Genomic DNA, 23461 nt, shown 5'->3' on the forward strand with positions numbered 1-23461 from the left:
ATAATTCTCACAGAAAATAAGTTAATAACTTAGTGCAAGTTGGTCACTTAATTGGTTAATAACAATAAAAGCATCCTGATTGTTCAATAACTTTAATATCATGTGCTGCAAAAAGCTGCAGGAGACACATTAAAGAGCCACTTGCAGCTCACAAGCCTCAGTTTGAGTATCACTGGTGTAGTTAGTGCATTGATTAGAGAGCTGGGAGCTAGGAACAACTAGTTCTGTTTTCATCTCTGTCACTGACTAGCCTCAATACTTTGTACTTACAGTAAATGTCATTTTTAAAATGCTACTTAATTCTTCACAACATCCCTTTCGGGGGGGAGGGTAAAACTAATGGTGTAGGAGAAAGGAGAGCATATGATCCTTAATCCAATTTCTGAAGTGACTTCCTTCATGACCTTGAGTAAGTCACTCACAATCTGTTTTTCAGAGCTTCTGAGTATCCATTACTCTAACTGAAGTTAATGACAGCTACAGGAATCTTTTATAAATGAATATAAAAATCATTAGATAATTAACAGACTGCAGACAAAATTGTATGAGTGCAAGAAAACTGATACAGATTTGAGCTGAACAGGCTCTGCACAAAAAAAAAATTAACTCTTACAGACAAAAGAAATTGTAGATAAAAGTGGAGGGGATGCAGCTGATGGAATTAAAAAAGAAAGTTCTGAGAAACACTTGAAAGAAATTTTTTTTTAAAGTATGCTTTAAAAGCTGTCTAGCTTTTAAAGATGGTTGTGACTTTAGGTGTCATTCATCTGATTTGCGTGAAGACACTCAATACATGGGGCAACCAAACATAGAAAGTAACACCTAGAGGCAATTATATATTTTCTGTTTAAGCCTCCTAAAAAGACAGCTACTTTTTTGAAAAGTAGCTGACACATGGTTGGAGAGAGACCATAGACTGTCTGTTAGTTTATTTATTGTTATCATTTTGTTAAGAGTTTTGGGGCCTCCCATTTGGAGCAGAAATTGATGACACTGAGTCAGGTATTTTTAGTGTAATTTGTTTATTTTCAAAATGTGTACAAGTTTTGTTTTCTGAAACAAGTAGGGACTTAAAAATGGTGCACAGGCAGTTGCCTTTGGTAGAGGCCTTGGGCCAGGCACTTCTACCCTATCCTAATAATAACACCCTTCTTGCTCTGTATTTTTCCAGATATTCTCGCAACCAAAACTTCTGCTTAATATAAAGCACTCTGTTTCATCTCACAGCCACATAACCCCTCTACTCCAAAAATGCCATTGGACCACATGTTCTCAAGAGGGGGACATGAAACATCATTAACCCTTTTGTGACATTATTGCATGCAAAAGGAAATGTATTAAGCTTTCCCTGCCTAAGGAGACTGAATTAAACCTAGTCTCCTTTACCAGGTTCTGGGTGAGGTGCCTGCTTCAAAGCCCCTAAAGGCAACCTATTACAATATTTTACTGCCAGAGACCTCCATTCAAATGTAGATAGAATCATAGAATCATAGAATATCAGGGTTGGAAGGGACCTCAGGAGGTCATCTAGTCCAACCCCTTGCTCAAAGCAGGACCAATCCCCAATTAAATCATCCCAGCCAGGGCTTTGTCAAGCCTGACCTTAAAAACTTCTAAGGAAGGAGATTCCACCACCTCCCTAGGCAACGCATTCCAGTGTTTCACCACCCTCCTAGTGAAAAAGTTTTTCCTAATATCCAACCTAAACCTCCCCCACTGCAACTTGAGACCATTACTCCTTGTCCTGTCCTCTGCTACCATTGAGAATAGTCTAGAACCATCCTCTCTGGAACTACCTCTCAGGTAGTTGAAAGCAGCTATCAAATCCCCCCTCATTCTTCTCTTCTGCAGACTAAACAATCCCAGTTCCCTCAGCCTCTTCTTATAAGTCATGTGTTCCAGACCCCTAATCATTTTTGTTGCCCTTCGCTGGACTCTCTCCAATTTATCCATATCCTTCTTGTAGTGTGGGGCCCAAAACTGAACACAGTACTCCAGATGAGGCCTCACCAATGTCGAATAGAGGGGGATGATCACGTCCCTCGATCTGCTCGCTATGCCCCTACTTATACATCCCAAAATGCCATTGGCCTTCTTGGCAACAAGGGCACACTGCTGACTCATATCCAGCTTCTTGTCCACTGTCACCCCTAGGTCCTTTTCCGCAGAACTGCTGCCTAGCCATTCGGTCCCTAGTCTGTAGCTGTGCATTGGGTTCTTCCGTCCTAAGTGCAGGACCCTGCACTTATCCTTATTGAACCTCATCAGATTTCTTTTGGCCCAATCCTCCAATTTGTCTAGGTCCCTCTGTATCCTATCCCTGCCCTCCAGTGTATCTACCACTCCTCCCAGTTTAGTATCATCCGCAAATTTGCTGAGAGTGCAATCCACAACATCCTCCAGATCATTGATGAGGATATTGAACAAAACCGGCCCCAGGACCGACCCCTGGGGCACTCCACTTGACACCGGCTGCCAACTAGACATGGAGCCATTGATCGCTACCCGTTGAGCCCGACAATCTAGCCAACTTTCTACCCACCTTATAGTGCATTCATCCAGCCCATACTTCTTTAACTTGCTGACAAGAATAGTGTGGGAGACCGTGTCAAAAGCTTTGCTAAAGTCAAGATACAATACATCCACTGCTTTCCCTTCATCCACAGAACCAGTAATCTCATCATAGAAGGCGATTAGATTAGTCAGGCATGACCTTCCCTTGGTGAATCCATGCTGACTGTTTCTGATCACTTTCCTCTCATGTAAGTGCTTCAGGATTGATTCTTTGAGGACCTGCTCCATGATTTTTCCGGGGACTGAGGTGAGGCTCACTGGCCTGTAGTTCCCAGGATCCTCCTTCTTCCCTTTTTTAAATATTGGCACTACATTAGCCTTTTTCCAGTCATCCGGGACTTCCCCCGTTCGCCACGAGTTTTCAAAGATAATGGCCAATGGCTCTGCAATCACAGCCGCCAGATAAAAACAAGTCAAAAGAATATTGTGGTTTACTGTCAAAGTACTTCCCAGTAAACACTGGCCCATCTCTCACAACCATTGCACTGTACTCAGGAGTAGAGCTGAGAGGATAATTGATCTTTTGGTTTGGTGCCTCTCTCTCTCTCTCACACACACACACACAAGGGCAACCCTCTACCGTGGAGACAACTATACTAGTACAAATGTGCTTATACTGGTTTAACTTATGTCCATTACCATATGTCAATAATCTATACTAGTGTAAGTGTCTCCACACTAGTAGCATTGTACCACTTCAACTATACCAGTACAATTAAACTGTTGTGTGAATGCAAAGGCTAAATTCACTTCCTGCATTATTTTAGAAACTGTATTAATGCTGGTGCTGATGCTGAAAGAGTAGATTTACTGGCTTGGCCTTAGAGTTGGGCAATATGTATCAAAAGTAAAATTGATTCACCAAATTCTGCCTTATCCTGTGCACCACAAAGAACCCAGTCCAAAAATTCACAAGCAAAATTCTTCATCAGTTAATGGGGCTTTTGCTTTGGTGCAAGGACTCTTGTAAAGTTTTTAGGCCCATATTATATCTGAAGTAAAATCTTGCACTGTTTAAGTATAAAACAATGCCACTGCATTATTTTCTAACCCTTGGTTTGGGAAATATTTTCCACTGGTACATTCATTACTGTATAGTGAAAAAGATATTTTGTCTATTTTATTTTTTCTGTTTCCCAAACTTATCTCACTAAAAATTCCATGGCAAGTGACGTGGAATCCTTGTTAGTATTAATGAGTGATGTGCAAACCTGAATGGTTTGGTTCTGGAAATATGGATGTTTTCTTCTGAGATTTCCAGTACTCTAGGTTTTAGCTGGAATGGAAATACAACTAGCCTGGGTCAAAGTATTTCATTATGTTTCCAATCTCGTGGTGACTGAAACCAGAAAATGCAGAGACACAGGAAAATTTGGAGAGACCAATAGGTTAAATATGCATATTGAAAAGATTTTGGTTAGTTTTTATTACCTAAACCAGTAATACTGAGCCCATGACTATATGGCTGGACAGAATAATTTTGTGGTCTAAGCCTCTCTGCAAAGTGGACGCCGCCCTTTTTTGTTCTATTGTAGTGTCTGGGTGATCTCTTATACTGGTGGCAGGAAATAGACCACAAACATGCATCAGTAATGACAATTGTTACGGGGTTTGGGGTACAATCCAGACCAGTAAGAGTCACCACTTGCCCTGCAACTCTAGGGCGCCTTAAAATACTTTGCTGCTTTAGCTCCCATCTTGGGATGCTCAAAACCAGTCTACAAGTATCCAGGTCACACTCTGAAGTGTCTCGGTGTTAGATAGTCCTGGTTCGGCAGCTGTCAAGGTTCCTCCCCCACTCTGAACTCTAGGGTACAGATGTGGGGACCTGCATGAAAAACCTCCTAAGCTTATCTTTACCAGCTTAGGTCAAAACTTCCCCAAGGTACAAAATATTACACCCGTTATCCTTGGACTGGCCGCTACCACCACCAAACTAATACTGGTTACTGGGGAAGAGCTGTTTGGACGCGTTCTTCCCCCCAAAATACTTCCCAAAACCTTGCACCCCACTTCCTGGACAAGGTTTGGTAAAAAGCCTCACCAATTTGCCTAGGTGACTACAGACCCAGACCCTTGGATCTTCAGAACAATGAACAATCCTCCCAACACTTGCACCCCCCCTTTCCTGGGAAATGTTGGATAAAAAGCCTCACCAATTTGCATAGGTGACCACAGACCCAAACCCTTGGATCTGAGAACAATGAAAAAGCATTCAGTGTTTTACAAGAAGACTTTTAATAAAAAATAGAAGTAAATAGAAATAAAGAAATCCCCCCTGTAAAATCAGGATGGTAGATATCTTACAGGGTAATTAGATTCAAAAACATAGAGAACCCCTCTAGGCAAAACCTTAAGTTACAAAAAAGATACACAGACAGAAATAGTTATTCTATTCAGCACAATTCTTTTCTCAGCCATTTAAAGAAATCATAATCTAACACATACCTAGCTATATTACTTACTAAAAGTTCTAAGACTCCATTCCTGGTCTATCCCTGGCAAGACCCAGCATATAGACAGACACAGACCCTTTGTTTCTCTCCCTCCTCCCAGCTTTTGAAAGTATCTTGTCTCCTCATTGGTCATTTTGGTCAGGTGCCAGCGAGGTTACCTTCAGCTTCTTAACCCTTTACAGGTGAGAGGAGCTTTCCCCTGGCCAGGAGGGATTTCAAAGGGGTTTACCCTTCCCTTTATATTTATGACAGCAGCTCTGACCCGAGCCTGACTACAGCCCCTCTTTGGCTTCCACCAGCCTTGATTACAACCACCAAAGTGATCCCAACACACACCCATCATGAATTTCCCCCAAACCATGTGCCATGTCTAGCCCTCTTCTGGACAGTTTAGAGAAATAATAAGGTTTGTTTGTTCCTCTAAAGAAATAAAATTACATCACAGCTTATTAACTTAACAGGTGTAAATACACCCTTCCCTTTAAACACAGCACTGAGCTGGTTTCTAGTAAAAATTAAAACAAAAATATTAACAATAGGACATAGGTTAAGTGATGCCAAGTAAAAGGAATAAAGTTAGAAAGAGTTATAAGCAAATCAAAGTGAAAACACTCATCTAAAAGTCTAAAACTTAATCTAACAAGGTACAGTCTGTGGTCAAGATGGTTTCTCTCACCAGTCTTCCTTCTTCCCAGCTATGGCTGACTTTTTCTCAGTCAGCACCTTCCACAGATATACACGGTATGTACAGCTAACAAGAGTTGCTTACAAAGAGTGGTGAACCGCCAATGGGCCTCTGTCACAACAATACAAAATCATTCTTAATTATAACTTAATGTCATGAGCATTTGTTATATTTCTGAATTTCATTTTACTTTGATTTTTTTTTTATTTCAATTTTGCAGAACTTCTTTCAAATAGTTAGTAACCTGCTAGATGAAGAGAACAAAGAGAAATGGGAAGATGCACAGCAGGTAAGATTTGCCTATGTTGCTATTTACTTTCAAAAATTACCAAAGTAGAGTTTCACATTTTGCCCTAAATATTCTCAGTAGTGCTCCCAAATCCTGTCCTAATTATTTATATATTTATTTTAGGGGTATCAAGGGATTAAAAAAATAATTGTGATTAATCATGCAATTGATCGTGCTGTTAAACAATAATAGAATACAATTTATTCCAATATTTTTGGATGTTTTCTACATTTTCAAATATATTGGTTTCAATTACAACTCAGAATACAAAATGTACAATGCTCACTTTATGTTTATTTTTATTACAAATATTTGCACTGTAAAAAACAAAATAAATAGTATTCTACAATTCACCTAAAAAGTACTATAGTGCAATCTCTTTATCATGAAAGTTGAACTTATAAATGTAGAATTATGTACAAAAAATAACTGCATTCGAAAATAAAACAATGTAAAACTTTAGAGCCTACAAGTCCAATCAGTCCTATTTCTTGTTCAGCCAATTGCTCAGACAAACAAATTTGTTTACATTTCCAGGATATAATGCTGCCTGCTTCTTGTTTACAATGTCACCAGAAAGTGAGAACAGGTGTTTGCATGATACTGTTGTAGCCGGCATCGCAAGATATTTATATGCCAGATGCGCAAAAAAATTCATATGTCTCTTGATGCTTCAACCACCATTCCAGAGGACATGTGTCCATGCTGATGACGGGCTCTGCTCAATAATAATCTATTGCACTGCAGACCGATGCATATTCATTTTCATCATCTGAGTCAGATGCCACCAGCAGAAGGTTGATTTTCTTGTTTGGTGTTTTGGGTTCTGAAGCTTCCACATCAGAGTGTTGCTCTTTTAAGACTTCTGAAAGCATGCTCCACGCCTCATCCCTCTCAGATTTTGGAAGGCACTTCATATTCTTAAATCTTGGGTAGAGTGCTGAAGCTATCTCTAGAAAGCTCACATTGGTACCTTCTTTGCGTTTTGTCAAATCTGCAGTAAAAGTGTTCTTAAAATGAACAACATGTCATCATCCGAGACTGCTATAACATGAAATATATGGCAGACTACGGGTAAAACAGAGCAAGAGACATACAGTTCTCCCCCAAGGAGTTCAGTCACAAATTTAATTAACACATTATTTTTTTAACAAGTGTCATCAGCATGGAAGCATCTCCTCTGGCAAGGTGCAAATACTGCCCTGAGTGATGCAGATTTACATTTTATTTTTCTAATGACTTCTTGTAAGGTAACAAATGTTTTAATATCAGTATCATCCATACACCAAACAAGTCGTATATGTTCCTGGACTGAGTACAAAGGGTGCATTTCAATCAAAACGGTCTGTTGCCAGTATTCACTCCAGTTAGAATTTCACAGTAAATAACCACAGGAGAAACCGTTGACCCATAGGTGTTACGTGGGTGCTCTCTATCTGTGTATGTGTAAAGTATGTAGTTAATACATAAAGTGCCAGTAGATGGTGATAAAGAATATGTAGCATACTTTCTGAGTGTTGCAGGCCCAATAAAGAATTATTTTTGTAGCCCGAAAATGGCGTCCTCCAGGAAGCTCTTTACATCAGCTCTTAACAAAAGGCATGTATTAAACTGGGTGCTGTATATTTGTGTTCTATATAATCCATAATTAATGGTTTCTGATGCTGGCAGTTAATTTAGTAAAAGGATGTTGAGTTGCTGCAGGTGTTTTCTCATAGAAAGTCAGCAATTTATTGATAGTGAATTAGGCTTTCTTTCTACCAGAAAGAAGAATGCAGAGCACAATCTCAGGGATCCAAAGTAGCGTACAAATGCAGTTTGCTCAAAGCAAATCCTCTTATCTTATACAATTAATTAGTATAAAAGAAAGTAGGTTGTTGCTGCCCAAATCTTTAATATAAGGGCTTCCATACACTACAGAACCCAGCATGCAATTGCCCACCTTGGTCTCAGAGGCTCTGGAGCTAGACACATCAAATAATAGGAAGGGGCAGTATTAGATGTTGGGACTTGTAGTCTTCAAAAGCAACACATGCGTATTAAAAAAGAGAGTGTCTGTATTCCCAAATACAGAACAGTATACGGTGAATATCATTTACATTTTGTATTTTGACCATCCCTTATGTATGAGGACAAAAAATGTATTGTGTGCAGCAGGATATCCATTTTTTAAAAATATATAAATGTTTATTTTACAGGAAAGTATCCCTTGTTCATGACACAGACAATAATCCTTCAATGATTTACTGATGTATATGTTGTATATGATATCAGTTTATCTGCTAAATTTGTTAATAAATGTAATGGTTTCTAATCTCTTCATACTATTGCATAATGAATACATATTTTTTGTCCTAATGCCCTCTCAGGACCATGAAAATGAAATATGTTTTCTTGTAAATGGACTAGCCATTTACCATTTTGCAATTCTGCTATTGCAGAGATCAATATGGATGCCTTTAGTTTACTACTTTAACTCTGTGCTAGCACTAATAATAATGTTAAAAATGAATATACACAAATTCAAGAAAGCATTTTATAGTTAAATACTGTTTCAAAGCAGCAAAGATGATACCATACTGCAAAGAACTAAGGGCCAATTTTGCCTTCATATACATACACAACTCCTGTCGACATTGTTGGAGGTTGCCTGCACAGATTTGAAAGCAAAATTTGTTCTAAATTTGTTCCTGGAATATGACTCTGAAATACAGTAACTGTTACTGAGAGTTGTGGAAAGCAAAGAATTTGAATCCTTTTCTGTTAGGTGCATTAATTTATGGGCAAACATCCCACAGTTCTTGGGCAAAACTGATTTCGAATGATATTGAGAGAAATCTTACCTGGGGATAAATGATGCATTGAAGACTAAAACATATTGTTTTGCAGTAACTTAAAAGTTTGGATATTAAAACAGTATGAGTACAATTTAGCTTTTGAATGTCCCAGCTCATTTTATTGGACTTGGTTAGTATTTTATGTGAATGCTACAGAGTTTGGGAAACTCTTGCAGTTATTGTGTATCTGACCTTCATTTATTAGATCTATCCAGGATCAGTGGAGCTAATGCAGGTGATTGAAGATTTTATACACATTGTTGGAATGGGGATGATGGACTTTCAGAATTCATACCTAATGACTGGAAATGTAGGTAAGAAATAGGAACTTCTTTTATCAAATATTTGAAAATCAAAACATGCAAGTATGTACTTTATACCTGCTGTCTATATGATTGGCATCCTCTTCTAAACTTGTGTTTTGGTGTTTGGTCATCTGTTATCTAGTTTATTACTCTATTTAAAAGTGAATGCTTGAGTAAGTCTCAATCTCCTATTTTCTCATCTCTCACAACCTGAATATAAAGCTTAAGATCCTAAATAAAATCCAAAAAGTAGTCCATGTTATGCTATGCATATACTAGAAGCTTGCCAGTATACACAATATTCAAATAGCAATTTGAGACATTAGAATTAGTAATTTTAGTATATATATATATATATATATATATATATATATATATATATATATATATATATATATATATATATATATATATATATATATATTATATACATTATATATATTATTAATAGAATTATTAATTCTAATGTCTCAAATTGCTATTTGAATCATTGTATATACTGTATAATTTTAGTGTATATACATATATATCTCAATTTGAGACATTAGAATTAATAATTTTGGTATGTGTATATATATATAAAATGAATTGCTTAACTCACTGGATAAATGTTGATTTTGTTGACAATATTTCTACTATTTTTTATTTGCCCATAGACCTTATTGTGCATACTGTAGTGTGATAGTAATCAGCCTCAGCAAATACCATTAATAAAACCTAAACATCAATTGTCATTATAAAACTAAATCGTGTAAAGCTTTTCTCTGTGTGTGTGTATTCAAAATTTTGTTTTGATTTACTTTTTAAAAGCCTTGTTAGAGCAGCTGTACAACATTCATAATGCCAGTGAAGACCGAGACAGGATACTAAAATAATATTCAGAACATATGAAAGATGTCATCAACCTGGACTCAACCTATTAGGGGCTTTAATTATCTCTGAAGTTTCAGTTCATCTAGGGCATGGAGTACTAATGCATTTGAAATGACCCAGATTGTAAGGCAATTTTGAGTATTTCATCTTGTTGCCATAACTTGCAGTGACTACTATCAACCTGTCTTCGGTGGCTCATGAACATGGGTGCCAGCCTCCAGGCAGACTGTTACAAATCAAGGCATAAACCCTAAACTTGATTCTTGGTTGTGTGTTTTATAATTAGATTTCACCAACCAAGAATCAAGCACTGTAATAGCCTTAAGATGGAGTCACAGATAGTCTACCTTGGCCACTCTGGCTATCTTGCCACCCAAGAAAACCAGCCTTTGTGATAGATGGTACCTTGCACCAAAGATCACAACAATATTCAGGTTACTCCCAGTCCCAAAGGATCAGTCACTTACCCCATGTCAAGTGCATCCTAGTTCTCACACCAAAGACAACTTTTGAAGCCAATCCTATAATAAACTAACTAAAGGTTTATTAACTAGGAAAAAGAAATAAGAGTTATTTACAAGGTTAAAACAGGTAAACATATACACACAAATGAGTTACAGTCTTAGGTTCCAAATAGCACTAGAAGCTGCTCTAATCTGCAAGCTTTATATGTCCTTCAGGGCTAACCGAAGCTGAGCAGCTTGGGGATCGTTGTTTAACCTTAGAAATATTGCCCCAATACCAACTATGTAGGTGAAACCATACAATCACTATCCTTTATAATAAATTCACACAGGAAAAAGATAAAAACAAAAACACTACATAGTGATCACTCTATCTCTGACATATCAGTCCTCATCCTCAAAGGAATCCTGCACAACACTTTGAAAAGACGAGCTTAAATATATAACTTTGCTAGACACTAAAAACAACCCACCCAGCTGCTTCCCCCCACTTCCTTTCATCGTTGTGACTGGAGGGATTTTAGTGGGCCACTTCACCTTGAATGGTCCCTTGAAATATGTGTTAACTACTTCTGCTAAACAGTCTCCTCCATCTTGTAATTAGCTGTGACTTTCTGAGACCATGTCTACACTACAAAATTATGTTGACCTAACTTACATCTGCATAAGCCACCACAGTTATTAAATTGCTTTTGTGCATACACACTTTGGTCCTTGTGTCGGCGGTGTGTGTCCTCACTAGGAGCACTTGTATCAATTGCACTGTCAGTGTGGACATTGTGGGATGGCTTCTGGAAGCCAGGAACACTCTAGGTAAGCAAAGGAGTGTCAACGCAGATAGTGTGTCAACCTAATTACATCTACCATTTCTCTACACTGCTTGGGGAGGTGGTGTTACTAAATTTAGTAGTTTTCCTTTGATCATCCTCCTCCCTCTCACACCTAATGTTTTTTAAACCCTTAGGACTAGAGTCTTACTTAGACTATGTGCCCATGCAAGCAAGTGAAAGAGATTAAGAAAAGTAAGAGAAATGCATACACCTATGCTGGCTAGCTGGACCGGAAATGGGCACAGTCTTGGCTCCACTACCTCTGCTCACTGCCCAAGGTAGTTGAGCTGGTGTGGCATGAGGAAGGAGAAATTGATTGCTATTATAGTCTGTCTGTAAATTGCTACTCCCTGCAAGAACAAGGAGGGGGTGATCTCTGAGTCACAGTGCCTTCCAGGGTTATTTCTGTTTTGGTTAATCTTACACGTCACCTCTTGCTCAGGGCTCTTCCTAAACTCAGGTTAATTAAGGCCTCTGGCTGCTGCAGCAATACAAATAAATAATATTTTAAAAAAATGTAGGCAGTTCCTACTGACAGTCCTCCAAATTCATCCTGGGATCTATGGGTATGTCTACCCTTTGAGCTGTGAATGTAAATACCAGCTTGAGGAGACATACACATGCTAGCTTTAATCAAAATAGAATGTAGCCACAGCGGTGCGAGTAGCAGGAGGGACTGCCTGCCCCTAGTATGTACCTAGCAGCTTGGGCAGGTAACTGCTTAGGGCAGCCAGTCCCTCCCACCACTCACTTTGCCATAGCTACGTTCTATTTTTAGCATGCTAGCTTGATTAGGTATGTCTCCTCATGCTGGAATTTACACCTCCAGCTCCAAATGTAGAAATAACCTAAGAATCAAGCTGGGTTTTTCCTTTTTGCACCAGTAATAAAGGTTAGTCACACAAAATTCTGCCCATGTTTAAGCTGTGCAATACCACTGTCCCCAAATTATACCCTCAGTGCAACACAGTCGCCTTCATTGGAGTTACACAAGTGTGATTCATTGACCAAGTAATTAGAATGTAATTTTGTTGCTATTACATCAGAAGGAATACATCCAGCTCATGCTCTCTTAACTGTATAAACGCTGTAGTGCTAACTAGCGTAAAAAGTAGTAAAAGTTATTTTTGTAACAAAAGTAAGCAAATATGTAGAATACAGGAAGCAGATCTGTGCAGAAAGAAGGGGCCATTTTTATACATAATTAACGGAGCAGTATCTTTTTTAATTATGTATCTTTTTATACATAATTAACTGTACTATAGTTATTGTCATGGTCTGTTTTGTAAAAAAATGAATATAATAATTTTCAATCTCCTCAGACATTTCATGCATGCATTTAGAATCCCTTTTCACATAAAATGAGAAACAAGATTCAGTACTTACCATGAGCTGCTTCTTTTTTTGATGTGCTGCAGATAAGAAAGATTCCAGTTGTGTAGCAAATTTCACAGCCACAGAAGTGTCCTTGGTGTTCTGATTTTAATTTGCATGTCCAAATCCAGTTGAACAGAAGTAAACTGATCCATAGATCATTTATCTTGGGCATCCACACTTGTAATTGGGTTTGACAGATATGCCAATCTCCTCAGATCTTCTGCAGATGGAGTGTCATTTTCCTTACTAATCCTTAGGTGATCTCTGTCTAACTCAGATTCAATGCTTATTATGAACCACACATCAAAGTGTAGTTATAAATCCAAAAAAACCCTCTCTCTTTTCTAGGACCAAATTTTGCACCACACTCAGAACAGGTCCATTCACGCTACAGCTCGCCCCACTCCTTCTCTAGTCTTCTCTCAAACAAAGGAGGAGTTGCTGGAACAAACTGAAAAATTAAATAGCAACAAGTCACCAGAACCAATACTTTTCCATCAAGAGTTCCGAAGGAACTTAATAATGTGGCTGAGCTGCTAACAAGAAATCTTCAATCTCTTTAAAATCAGCTGCTGGACTGGATGATTGGGGTGCAGCAATGTTGTCCTGGTCTTTAAAAAATGATCAGCTGGATCTGGAAATTATGGAACAGTGAGATTTACTTTAGAACCAAGTAAAATGCTTCAAACAGTAATGAAAGGTAGGACACTTTATATGGTAGGACAGATTAGGATTGTTCTGTAAAGGAATATTGGATATCTGTTCTGAACTAGGTTTGTTTCAGTGTAGCAGCAAAGGGATAGTTAAAAGAAAACTGGCTGACCAAATTTACTAGTTTGTAGTGTTGTTGTACCCATGTTGGTCCCCGGATATTAAAGAGACAAGATGGGTGAGGTAATATCTTTTATTGGCCCAGCTTTCTTTGCTGAAACAGATAAGTGCTCTGTGTAGCTTGATAGCTTGTTTCTTTCACAACAGAAGTTGGTCCAATAAAAGATATTACCTCACCTATCTTGTGTCTCTAAAATTTCCTTGAACTTTCAATAAAGTCCTTTACAAGATGCTATTAGAAAAACCAAGTAGTTCTGGTGTGAAAGGTATTGTCATGGATAGAAGGCACGGAAAATAAACAGAGTGAATGTAACAGCAAATAATGTGGGAAATATTATGATATCTTATAATATCAGCTGGAATGCTGTGTTTGACCCAGAAAACCCAGCAACACTGTAGCACAATAGAACAGGATCTGAGCTGGGTAATAAACATTCTTAGAGAGACGGGGAGACTTCTCATTGAAGAGAGACTGAAAGTATTAGAATTGTTTAGTGTTGAAAGGAGATTAATAAAAAGGTACATGATAGATGTATGAAAATAATGAATTGTAAGAGAAGATAAACCATCCTGATTTAACCTTATTCCTAACACAAAAACATTCAGGTGTCCTTCAGTTAAACTGTAAAGCAAAACATTTAAAACTGAGTGACTAGTGGAGTCCATTGCCATAATCATTGAGGCTAGGTGCTTAGTAGGAATAAAAAGAAAAACAGGATTGGTCATTTATATGGAGAATGGGAATAATCACAGTTACACTCAATAAGATAAACCACATCAGAAAGGATACTGGTCTTCATGCTTCTGGGCATAAGCCAAACAATAACTGATAGGCTTCATCTACACTGTCAATTTATGTCGGTATAACTACATTGCTCAAGGGGGGTGGAAAATCCACACCTCTAACCAACAGTTATATCGACCTAACTCCCAGTGTGGACAGCGCTATGTCAACAAGAGAAGTTCTCCCATTGGCATAGGTAGCATCTTCACTAAGTGCTACAGTGACAGAGCTGCGCCAGTGTAGACAAGCCTCTTCATTGGAAGCATTTGGTACTAGCCACTATCAGAGAGGGACAGGGGCTAAAAACATCAACTGGCCTGATCTGATATGACAGTTTCTGCACTCCAAATCATTCATTTGGGATTTCATATTGAGCTGGGCCAAATAGGCCTTTCAAATGTTTTCCTTCCTATTTAAGGAGGGAAAGTCTGATCTTGGCCCTCCGAAAATCTATAGGGAGCCACAGGGTAGAATTGCTGCACCTCCAACCAACAGTTAGAGGCTATGGAAATGATTGTCCTTCCCATAGCCTCTTTCTTTTTCATCTGAGATGTTAACTTCAGATATTTTCACCTCTATGCTTCTCATGTTCCTCTGTGCATCTCTCTGTTAACGAGTTTGTGGTTGGTTCAAGTTCCCCCATTATATTCCCTTTTTTTGAAACATTATTGTTCATATTTAGCAAATGGATGATTACCTCTTCTATCTGTTTTTTCCACACCAGTTTGGGCATTTTGTAACAGTGATTCTGTGTCTTTTCTTATAATTCATATCTGATCTTACAGTATGGTTACATTCGTACATTTCCAGCTGATGTTTGCCTTGAGATCACTTTTCATTTGTGCTGCTAAAGCTGATTTAATTTTCCTTTGCTAAGCTTCCTTGCTAGTATTTTTCTTTCTAACTGATTCAAATTACCTCCTGACCACCTTCTGTTGCCTCCTTTTTTTGGCTTTAATTTCTTCCAGCATTTGTAGCTGTATCTTCCATCTCTGTTTATGCCAAATCAGTGCAAGGATTTTTTTTCACCACTGAAATCTAATACTGATTCTTGACACAGACATTGCCACTTTCAGAAGCAAACACAACTAAGAAAAACATGTGTTACTTATAAACAAAGCATATTTGCTCTGGAAACATTAAGGCACAATAAACAAGAAACCCCCTTATACCACTTTCAGAGTCACTTTTCAGAGTAGGACCATGGTTGTCAGTTAAGATCTGCATAATTCACAGGGAAATTACTTCAACCTACAAGGGAAGGAAGAGAAAGATATTGCTGTGAGTTTTTTTAAAATGAAGTTGTGAGGCACACACAATATGATATGGTGCTGGCCAAGGTAAGCTGCAAGAATCCAGAAAGACTGATACGTGAATGGATAGGTGGCTGTTATTTCAGCTTCTGACAAGTCAAGAAAGGCTTAGACTTCTTTACTGGGGCAGAACCTTGATGGAAGAGAAATGATTACAGAGAGAATCAGGATAATCCTTCCTTATCTATATTTATTTACAATATCTACTTAGCTGCTATTAACGCTTTGAACTATTTCTCTTTAGCAAAAAACTGCACAATCAGCAGAAAAATGTACAAAATGTTTGTGGATCTCCATCAACCGTACAGGTCTTGGTTAAAATCCTGAGAGTTTTGCTGTTGACTTCAGTGGAACCAGGATTTCACCTAAGGTTTAAGTTTCAGCCAAATATCTCTCACACATAATCTATTGCCTCATACTGTGAAAAGTCTCACTCCTCACTTGTGCTGTGCAGGAGGAGTATGTGGAAGGAAAGGTGGCTCTAAGCCTCCTTTGTTCTTCTTCTGATCCTGTGGTTAGCTAAGGACAAAGGTGGCCCATGGCAGAATTAGTGGTGTAGTTTAAAGGTTATTCTACTGTATGCCAGTTTGTGATGGTGTGTACGGCCTTTACTCCAATGAAGATCATTCCCATGTGAGCCAATCTGGCCCCCTCTGGCCTCCAGAAGTCGCTTGTCTTTCCCACCCATACATCCTCTACATCCTGGAGGTCAGGCGGGTCTGGCGTAGAACAAGTTACACTAGCTTTACATCAGCCGAGGATTCCTCTATGCCAGTGTTTCCCAAACTTGGGACGCTGCTTGTGCAGGGAAAGCCCCTGGCGGGTTGGACCGGTTTGTTTACCTGCCACGTCCGCTGGTTTGGCCAATCGCAGCTCCCACTGGCCACGGTTCACTGTGCCCAGCCAATGTGGGCTGTGGGAAGGGTACAGGCCGAGGTACATACTGGCCGCCACTTCCTGCAGTCCCCATTGGCCAGGCACAGCGAACCACGGCCAGTGGGAGCTGCGATGGGCAGAACCTGCGGACGCGACAGGTAAACAAACTGGCCTGGCCTGCCAGGAGCTTTCCCTGGACAAGTGGCATCCTAAGTTTGGGAAACACTGCTCTATGCCATTAGAATCCTAAATGACCTATTTAGGACAGGTTTTAGGTCTCATTGCATCGTTCCAAAAGACACTTCTCCCTCCAACCAGTTTTATATTTATCTCTTCTCTCCCCTCCCACTCTGTGCCCATATCCATGAAGATTGCTGTCAGGTACCAGCCAACAGGTCTGGTAACCTCCTGGTTCTCTGGAATGCCTGTGCTGGGCTATTCAGTTTCTTATAAGTCAGTTAGTTGGGAAAACCACAGATTCATTCCCAGCTATGATGTTACCTTACCTGACATAATCTTCTAAAATACCTAATAAATAAATGTCAGGATGAGTGACTCCACTCCTGTGGAGGCCTTGGGGTTAGCTTGCCATGTTGGTGCTAAACAGCCACAGGGATTGAGGGATTTCAGGATCCATTTAGTCTTCCTTGGCCATGAAATTCAGTTGGTCCTTGGGACTTTGTACCATGGATGCCCCTTGATACAAGATTTGTTTCTAAATAGCTAGGTTATTGATACTATATAACTGCTTATATGACTCCTGGTGACTATAGTATCTGAGCACCTAGTGCTAGTGAAAAACAAGATGTAGTTCTACAGAGTTTCTAATATAAAGAGAGAGTGAGTTCTGACCATCAGTCTCACTGCTAATTCCAGTCCTTTCTGGCAACTTTTGTTCTTTCTGTGGAGTGTTTGTTTATCCTAATGGTGTCTGACCAGTCTATCTGTTACACTGATGTGAGATTTAGTGCTGTGTCTCTTAACATCAGCACTTCAGGGTTGTTCAGTCATATGCCATAAATAATGTGCAGATCTATAAACGCACTAAAAAGCTGAGCTGCTTTTAGGAATCATTCTTGTATTTTGGTCTATTTCTTGACAATGGAAAAATAAAGTTATAAAACAACTAAGATGTTCATTTCTTTTTTGATATATAAGTTAATGGCTTGACACTTTCAGTCAGAAAAACAACTTTGTTTTAGTTTTACTAGCACACATACTCTCACCTTTAGCTTGTAATGAAATTATTGACATATCCCTAAACTGAGCTGTGTCAAAATAAAATAACAAGAGCCCTTTAATGAACTTTTGAGGTTAACAAGAATTCAACATGTATAATTTCAACATTCTCCCTCAACAGAGAGAAAATAGGATCTCTCAAATAAATAGGAGTGAAATTGCTGTAGAACTATCTGAAACAGCAACAAGTTTCTAATCACGTAAAATACTGGACTTTTACTGAGAGTGTTGGTGGTTGTCTTATACCCACCAATAAATGGTCATTTAAGAAATGAATCAACACAGGATAAACACCAACCATAATTTTTACAAGATGAGGTGGATCAATTTTGTAGGAAAACAGTTTTCTGGAGCTTCATTGCACTGCTCATAGTTCTAAATAAGAGTAAAGATCAACAGATTAATTGCTTTCTTTGATATAAAAGGGGAGAGATCAGATGGGGGCTATTTAAGCAGCTGCAGCTGAAAAACTATATTTAACAAGTGTGCTCACAATAACATTTTGGAGAATTAGCACTGAAACCTGAGAAGTTTATCTGTGCAAAGAATTAGTTATAAGCAATATAAATTGTTCTAAATTTGCATTTTGAAGTTTCGAACAGCTGTGAGACAGTCTAGGAAGTCATTTTAAATATTAGTAAGATTGGTCATTGGTCCATCATTAGTGAGGATGCTAAAGTTTACCAAGATCAATGGACGATACAGAAAAAAAAAACTATTTTTTTTTATTTTTCTGGAGAGAAGGAAAGTGTTTGGAGTATGGGTTGTGATTTAGATGACTACTGCATTAAAGCAAGTCTTTATTGCTACTCCATTCCCTGTCAGGCAACCAGGGCAGATGGTTTCAGCTTCTTTGTTCTTTATCACCTTTGTTTCTCTTTGCTGTTTTGCATTGATATCTACCATGACACATTGAATCTCAGTCCAAAGGGTTAGATTAGGCAAGATACTTCTTCTGAATTTGATCCCACTACTATTCCATGGACCAATAAACAAACATTGACCCCAATCAGTGGGAGTGCTGGTTTAAGTTGTTGAGTTTAGTGTGTGGGAGTGGGTTGGTGCTGGTGGCCTGTGATACACAGGACGTCACACTAGATGATCCCGTTGTCCTTTCTGGCCTTAAACTCTGTGACTCTATAAGACTTTAATGGGTTTTGCATTGGGCTCATAATTAACAGATTTCCTATCCCCTTTTCATTTCTGTATTTCAGACAGGTCACCAAAATAATTTATCCAGGCTTTATAGAATGGGGAACAGGAAGCTCAAAGACTTGCTTGATCCCCTTAGTCAATGTTATATTACTAGGCTAGCCAACCCAAGCTAACATGAGTCCTACTAGCACAGGTAACAATACCAGTGAACACAGCAGTGCAGGCTTCAGAGTGGGCTAGCTAGCCAAGTACATGCCCAGAGTCCATGCTGTGCTTGTAGTACTGAAGACCTTTGTTTTTCTCCCCAGTAAGCCAGAGCATCCAGTAGGACTTATCCGGGCGAATTGTCCCCATAATGGCTGGTTCACTGTTCAGATTGTTAAACCCATTCAGTTTCAATGGGTTGTAATCATTAGCCTTGTGGATGTCTCTCCCCTGTGGGTGAGGTTTGTTGAAAATTGTCTTAAGTATAATGAGCTCCCTTTTTTAGTCCAACATGCAATCTTAGACCTCAAGCATATAAATTATGCTTCAGATACAAATCATACTATGCAATTAATACAGACACTTACACCCATATATCATCACACATCACTTTCCTGGAAGTTCCATACGGTTGCCCAATTCCAATGAAACAACAATGCTATGTGTACTCCTAATGGGGTAGACTAGGCCCAAAGGTCCCTCGCTGGAGGCCTCAGGGTTCTGCCACACCCATCCAGGGAAGGAGCAGTGGAGAGGTCCTCCAAGCACACTAGAGTGGCTGCAGGGGAAGCAGCCAATAAGGCCCAGGAGGGCCATATAAAAGAAGCTGCAGAGCAGAGCAGTAGTCAGTTCCTGCTTGGAGCAGGAGAAGAAAGGACTGTAGGTTTGGCTGCCTGGAAGAGCAGCAGGGCCATGGATGGTTTTCTAGAAGGGACCAGGGGAGCATTGAGGGAGCTCCTGGCTGGTTGCTAGGACTGAGTAGGGCCTGAGCCTGGGGAGAGCTGAAGGAAGATAGTGTCTCTAGGGAGGAAGCTCTGGGGATACAGCCCCATACCAGGGATGGACTACTTCAAGACCAAAATTCATGGAGGGCAAGAGAGAGACACCACCATAGGGATACTGAGATAGGCCCTGGTGGACTGTATGCCCCAGAAGGGGTTTGTGCTGGTTAACGTGCAGACAGTATACCCAACCAGAGCGCTGTGTCACTGACAAACCCACCTGAGAACCGCTGAAAGGGGTCACCAGAACTAAAGAATGCAGTCACACCCAGCCAGAAGGGGGCACTTGCAAGAGGTGGATGAAAAACCTGTAACACCATTACAGAAAAAACTCAACCAATACCACTGGTCTCAGATCCTTGGCAGTTATCTCAGAAAAACCTAGTCTTCTGTATTTCCACTGTGAGTTTTACAGGAATCAGAAGTTAAGGTTGTTAGCTTTTATGTAAGCACTGCAGTGGGTTGAAGGTTTGTTATTTTTGGTATAGCAAACTGTAATCGTTTCCTGTGTTAAGTATTTCTACATTCAGATATTCATTATTCCATAATCATTAGCATAATCACACTCATCTTACTCATCAAAACACTTCTGCAAAGGAAAAATAAGGAAATGTTGCATAGTTTTGTAGTGAGAATATTTATTACCCAGCCAAGCATAAAAATACAGATCATCTTCTCAGGCTTCTTCCTTTACCAGTAACAAGTAAAATATAGGTACTTATTAAGCAATGGGTAATTAACAGTTTTTTAATATATTCATCCACTGAACTTTGGATAAATGGATTAATTTGACCAATAGATTTAGATCCTTTGAGATTTTCTTTCTGGTGTCAAATGTTCATTTTAAAAGTGACTCATTTTACCTGAGATCTCAGTTGCTAACAGTCTTTAGGGGGTGGGATTTTTCCCCTCACTTTCCTAAAACTATATGATCTGTGATCCTGAATAAATAAGACTGTCAGAGCAGTGGAGAGAATTACTAATTATCTAAACCAGGGATCGGCAACCTTTGGCACACGGCCCATCAGGAAAATCCGCTGGCAGGCTGAACCGGGTTTGTTTATCTGCAGCATCCACAGGTTTGGCCAATCGCAGCTCCTACTGGTCATGGTTCGCCGTTCCAGGCCAATGCGGGCTGTGGGAAGCAGCAGTCAGCACATCCCTTGGCCCACACCGCTTCCCGCAGCCCCCATTGGCCTGGAAGGGCGAACCGTGACCAGTAGGAGCTGCGATTGGCCAAACCTGTGGATGCTGCAGATAAACAAACCGGCTCAGCCTGCCAGCGGATTTCCCTGATGGGCTGCATGCCAAAGGTTGCCAATCCCTGATCTAAACTTACCATAGCTGGAGAAAAAGAATGTCTAAAACTAGGGAAACTGCTATAAAAATCTTAAACAAGCAACCACCAAAATTGCAGAGATATAGCTAATTTAGTTCTGCCACTGTATCCTATATAATGGACACAATTCAGCAGTTAGCCAAAATAATAAACAGTGCAAGAAAGGCTAAGAGCAGAATCTAAATAAACTAACTTATCAGTATTTTAAGATGGCTTCCATGTGAAGCTTGGATGATCTAACAGGTGTTATCCTTCTCTAACTTCTCTAAAAAAATTGGGGACAATAAAAATGAGGGCACTTGGCCTTTGTTGAAATGGATCTTTTAATGGCCCACAGTTGGACAGGGGTTTACTGGTACCAGTGAGAATTTGGAAACCAGTATGCTTAGTGCGCAGTCATTTATTTTTGAGAGAGAATTACGAAAGCAGTTAAGGTTACATGGTATACATTCTTTTCAATAAGCATCAGTTCCTTAAGCATAAACCTTTAGTAACTATGTTGGCCTGACACATTCTCCTGATTGGCAAACAAAGCAGATATATCTACCAGCTCTAGATGGAGACTACTTCTTTTTCTTCTTTCCCCTCTCAGGCACTTGGTCTGTCCCTTGAAGCAGGGCCTTGGTCACCCTGATGACCTCTGGTTCTAAGGTCCCTTGAGGTGGGATCTCAGTTACTGATGACTTCTGTCTCACAGTCTCAAACCTTTTTGGATATTAATTGGGGAATTGATCTGATCTCATTCAACTTGTTTTGCATTTGTATACCTTTTTTTTCTCAAAGGAGTCACATGTTCCAGAAATATGCCTTGTAGTAATTTATTACTGGTTTTCTTCATAATTTTGAAAGGGATTGCAAAACGGACACACAGACAGACCAAAGCTTTGTCATCATTTACCATCTCATAAATCATTCACTCTTAGCATGCATTTATCCAAAAAGGGTCATGGTTTGCCGTGTCACCAAGCTCACTGATCGCATGATCTTACATGCTCTTTACTTTGTGAGCGGGTTCTCTGCTGATATATTCCAAAGTTCAGGCTTAAAACACACATACCCATTGAGCCGTTGTTAACCATTCCAGTGCAATTTCAGCACCTCCAGTAGTATTCCACTCCATTTATCTAATGCTAAGAGAATCCTTCTCCCAGGATCCTTTAGCAGGTTAGGACATACCAAGCCATACCAAACTCATGCTTGCCACATTCATTCATATCAATCACAGCAATTCATAATAATTTGGCACTGTCTCAACAGTCTTCAGTCTAATCAAAAGAATAACTGACCTCATGATAGAAGGCAATGTCTGCAGGATTTTAATGTAAATTATCGTTTATAGCACCTAAGTATATCTGTTTTAGTTTCTTTATATCATTCCTTCAGTTTCTGCTTCAATAAGGTCTATTGAAACATTGTTTATATATCCCTTTGTTCCTGAGTAATTAAAAGTCAAGGTGTTCTAAAATAATCACCTGTTTTATGAGAGGCCAGATTTTAACAGGTGCCTTAATTGCTGCCTTGAGAAATGGAAGGTCTGGGTTTATTTACTCATTTGTCCCAGACTGCTACAGCTTCAGCTTCACAGAATATCACATCAACAGCCTCACAGATTTACGCTGGACTCAGAGGGATAGGAATTAGGGAACTACATTGGTTGCCTCAAGTTGATGTGATAAAGAAGACACCCAAGAGATGATGATAATGGTTTTATATGCAGTAATGCCTAGTAAGCCCCACTCCATTTAGTGAGGTAGTAAACAAAGACATAACAGAAAGACGGTCCCTTCCCAAAAAGCTTACAATTTAACATGATGAAGTATATAAGATGTTTTAGTGCCATTCATAAATCTCCCATTCTGTGTTTCTGTGTACTTCTAATGTACCTATCACCATGGTGTCTAGGCATATCTATGATATTAAAACTATGATGTAGAACTATTATCTAAGAAATTAGATAAAACTGTGAATCAGACCAGCCATTTAGTCATACATTACTAATACAGAGAAGATTCACTAGAACATTTTTATATCAAATTTGCAACTAGGGACTGTTTAATTAATGACAAATATAGTAGTAAAGCTATTTCCATAGGTAGCAGGACACAATGCATATTTTAAACATACCAAACCAGGTCCTCAGCTGCTGTAATTACATGTAGTTCCACTGAAATGTGTGATTTACATCCAGTTGAAGATGTGGCCTACCATCTGTTAAAGTTGTTAATTTAGCATCATAGTCTGCCTTAAA

At 39.2% G+C, this 23461-nt stretch overlaps 1 protein-coding gene across 5 annotated transcripts in view; it reads left to right on the forward strand.

Annotated features, from left to right (window-relative positions):
* Positions 1-23461, forward strand: part of ADGRB3 (adhesion G protein-coupled receptor B3) — a 621270-nt gene that overhangs the window by 321069 nt on the left and 276740 nt on the right. For all 5 annotated transcript variants that reach the window (XM_073336359.1, XM_073336357.1, XM_073336356.1 and 2 more), the window contains 2 exons: positions 5936-6004; positions 9047-9155. In XM_073336359.1, the coding sequence (XP_073192460.1) occupies positions 5936-6004; positions 9047-9155 (178 nt within the window). The remainder of the gene's footprint in view (positions 1-5935; positions 6005-9046; positions 9156-23461) is intronic.

This window comes from Lepidochelys kempii, chromosome 3, assembly GCF_965140265.1.
Source record: "Lepidochelys kempii isolate rLepKem1 chromosome 3, rLepKem1.hap2, whole genome shotgun sequence".
Classification (NCBI taxonomy): Eukaryota; Metazoa; Chordata; order Testudines; family Cheloniidae; genus Lepidochelys; species Lepidochelys kempii.